A 3,497-nucleotide genomic window follows, 5' to 3' on the forward strand; every position below is an offset into this window, starting at 1 on the left:
GAGACGCCACCCACCGGTGATCCCCAATGTCAGGGCTCCCCCTACCACAGGCAGTGAAGTGATGGAAGACTGGTCCAAGGGGCAGAGTGACTGGATGGAACTGGTGACCAGCAGGGTGGCAGAAGGGCAGGGCGGCCTGTTGAGACCCAGGAGCCAGGGTGAGGTAGGGCCAGGGGGCGAGCCTCCTAGCCCAGGCCCTGCAGCTCGGCCTCGGACTTGGCATGGCCAAGGGGCCGCAGTGTCCGGGGGGGTCTGCCCTCGGGCCCGCAGTCCTGCTCTTCATAGCTGGGGTTCAGACGGCCCATGTCGAGGGAGCAGAAGAGGCTGCGCTCAGTCCCAGCGTGGTGCTCCACCAGGGCCTCCAGGCTGGCAAACTCGGCAGGCAGGTGCTAGGGCGGAAAGGGCTGAAGCTCCAGCTTCTTCTCCCCCATGGCTCCGCTCTGCGCTCCCACCACCCCTCACAAGGGATCCTGCCCCACTTCAGAAGGGAGGAAATTTGAGCTCAGAGAGGTCACTGTCCTGCTCACGCATAGCCAGACACTGTCTCCTCTCTCTCTCTCTTGCCAGCCTGGACAGGACTGAGCCATTCAGCCTGTAGAAGGGCACACATCTAGTGCCTGGAAACGTATGGTCGGGCCAAGACTCCAGACCCGGAAGCCCGGAGGCTGGGTGAACTTAGGCCAGCGCCTGCCCCCTCTGAGTCAGTTTCCAGCTTGGCTAAAAGATGGGCTAGGGTGTGGGAAAACCACTTTTCAAAGCTGGGATTCCTGTAGAAATGGGAAGCATGGCCTGGGCCCAAGACTACTGGAGGTTCCCTCCAAAAGCCCGTCTGGGGGCACTTGAGTAGCTCCAACCATTAAGCTCCTGTCTTAGGCTCAGGTCATGATCTCAGGGTCCTGGGATCAAGCCCAGCGCCCGGCTCCCTGCTTAGTGGGGGGGTCTGTTTCTCCGTCTCCCTCTGCTGCTCCCCCGACTTGTGCTCACGCGCTATCAAATAATTAAATAAAACCTTAAAAAAAAAAAAAAAGCCCCCTCTGCAGGCCCGAAGGCAGGACCAGCAGGCCCAACGACAAACTAGATGCAGGGTTAGTTAAATAAGGAGTGTGGCCAGAGAGAGCCAATGGGGTACCGTGATGAGGCCAGTCGGCTCCGGACCTCGGGCTAGAAAGGGCGGGGCTTGCGGGCCCGGGGCGGGGCTGGGGCGGGGCCCGGGCGGAGCAGGCTGCCGGCGCGCTCACCTCCACGCAGTAGCGGCCCAGGTGGTTCCGGAAGACCTGGTGGGGCACCACGCCGCACTGCGTCCGCACCGACAGGCACCACTGGCCGCTGGCGCCGGGCTCGGGCCACAGCAGGAAGGCCCCAAGCACGTCTCTCCGCAGCAGGGCGAGGGCGCTGGGCCTGGGGGGGCCGCGGGGAGAGGCTGAGGGCGGGACGCCGGCCTCACGTCGCTCCCCCGGGCGAGGGCAGAACCGGAAACGGGGCCTGACCCAGAGTAGGCCCTCCGCGAAGGGAAGGTTTTAGACTTCCTTCCTGAGGGGCGTCTCAGGGGTCCTTGACTGCTGACCGCTTCGAGACGCAGCCCGGGCGGTTTTGAAGAGCTGGCGGTTAGGAAGCCGCTGCCCTGTGACAGGCGAGGTGCTGCCAGCTCTCCCTGAATGACCCCATTTGATCCTCTCCACAGACCTGTGATCATCCCCATTTCACATTCGAGAAAACAGGCCCAGTGGGGGAAGCCCCTGGCCCGGGGCCACCAAGGTCAGGATGGCGCTGCCCTCGTCCAGGACGGTGCCCACGTCAGGGCCCTGGGGGAGCCCACAGTCCATTCCTCGGCCCACCCCGAGGGGCCGCACACCAGCCAGGCCAGGCCCCTCCTACCTGGAGATGCCAGCAAAGGCCCAGATGTTCTCCGTCAGGCTGCCCTCGCTCTCCACCAGGCACGAGGGGCCACCAGGCCCCCGGGGCCACGCCTCCCACGCGGCAGGAACTGTGGAGACCAGGCAGGGGTCAGAGCGAGAGAGGCCGTGGCACCGCTCCGGACCCCACCCCCGCCCTGCGCGTCTCCTCACCAGGGCCCCCAGCCGAGATACATCCCCGCGCAGCCCCCGCACCGCCACGGGCCGGCTGGAGCACATCCACGGCTGTACAGCCACCCCGGCCGCCCCGGCGGGCAGAGCCGGAGGCCCACTCACGTGGACACGCAGGCCCAGCCCGCTGACCCACACGGGTGCACCCAGGCCTGCGCCCCTGCAACTCACAGGCCTCCCGAGCCGACAGCTGCAGCTGAGTCTCGTAGGTGCAGCCTCGGTAGGCCCCAGAGCGGATCACCTTGCTGCGGATGGCCTTCTTGCGCACCAGCGTGGGCGAGCAGTACGGATTCCCCAGGCGGGCATGGCGGGGGCCCCCACGGCCTTCTGACTCTGGCAGCTCCTTCTAAGGCACCAAGAGGGGCCCACAGGGGCAGGCGGACTCAGGCCCATGTCGGGTGCGGCAAAGCCCCTCCCACGAATGTGCCGTGTTCCCCTCCCATGACCCCCAAACCCTCACCCAGTTCCCTTCTCCACGGCCCATTCCCTGGCTGGGGTGCTGCGTACCCCACTGACCGCAGGCCCCTCTGCCGGCAGCCGCCGGAAGGAGACCAGGGCGTGCACATTCTGGGAGAGCTGATCACGGCCGAAGGGTTCCCGTACTAGGCCAGGGGGACCCCCAGGGCTGGACAGTGGCTTCAGGGGCATGTCCCCTGCAGACCCCGGGCAGGGCTCGGGCTGTGCCCGCTGTTCTGGGTGCTGCAAGAGGTAAGCGAGCTGGAAGGAACGGCAGAGCAGCAGGTGCAGGATCTGGACCTAGGAAGGAGGACGGGGCTGGCTCAGGTGGGACGGGCTTCCTGGGGAACTCCTTAGACATCAACCCACTCCCCGTTAGTGCATGCAGCCCCTTGGCTTGGGATCCTCTTCCCCATTCTTCCTGGGAAAACTCCCACTCATCCCTCAAAACTTCACCACCACGCAGTCCCCCCACCAGCTTCCTTTGTTCATTTAACAAATCCCGAGCATCTGCTTTGTTACAGACATCATGCTTGGAGCTGGGTTGACTACCCCACCCTATGTCAGTACCCTTTTAGAGCACTGGCTACGAGCCCGGGCCCTCCAGTCCTGCAACCTGGGATCCAGTCCCAGCTCTGTTACTAAGTGACTCTGGGCAGAGCATGGCACCTCTATGCCTCAGTTTCCCCATCCCCACTTCCCTGTGCTCCTCTACTGGAGCACAGAGAGCTCCCGGCATAAACCCATCACTCTGGGCCAGTACATTCTACCCCCCCCCCCACACACACACATTATCCAGCTCCAACATGTTGGAACCGTGAGCTCCGGAAGATCAAGGGCAGTGTCTCAGCCACCTGTCCTTCCAGTGGCCCACAGAGAGCTTGAGATACAGGGGTGACGGCAAATGTTGCTAGACGGCACCAAGCCCAGCCTCTGCCGGCCACACAGCTGGCTGCC

At 64.4% G+C, this 3,497-nt stretch overlaps 1 protein-coding gene across 1 annotated transcript in view; it reads right to left on the reverse strand.

Moving 5' to 3' along the window:
* Positions 1-185: 185 nt before the first annotated feature.
* The window catches only part of LOC103666802 (SH2 domain-containing protein 5), a 10,303-nt gene continuing 6,991 nt past the window's right edge, over positions 186-3,497 (reverse strand). The window contains exons 9-13 of the mRNA XM_040645551.1: positions 2,592-2,840; positions 2,256-2,430; positions 1,876-1,984; positions 1,239-1,398; positions 186-389 (exon numbers count right to left, since the gene is read on the reverse strand). Coding sequence (XP_040501485.1) covers positions 186-389; positions 1,239-1,398; positions 1,876-1,984; positions 2,256-2,430; positions 2,592-2,840 — 897 coding nt within the window. The remainder of the gene's footprint in view (positions 390-1,238; positions 1,399-1,875; positions 1,985-2,255; positions 2,431-2,591; positions 2,841-3,497) is intronic.

The sequence above is a fragment of the Ursus maritimus genome, unplaced genomic scaffold, assembly GCF_017311325.1.
Source record: "Ursus maritimus isolate PB19 unplaced genomic scaffold, ASM1731132v1 scaffold_32, whole genome shotgun sequence".
Classification (NCBI taxonomy): Eukaryota; Metazoa; Chordata; class Mammalia; order Carnivora; family Ursidae; genus Ursus; species Ursus maritimus.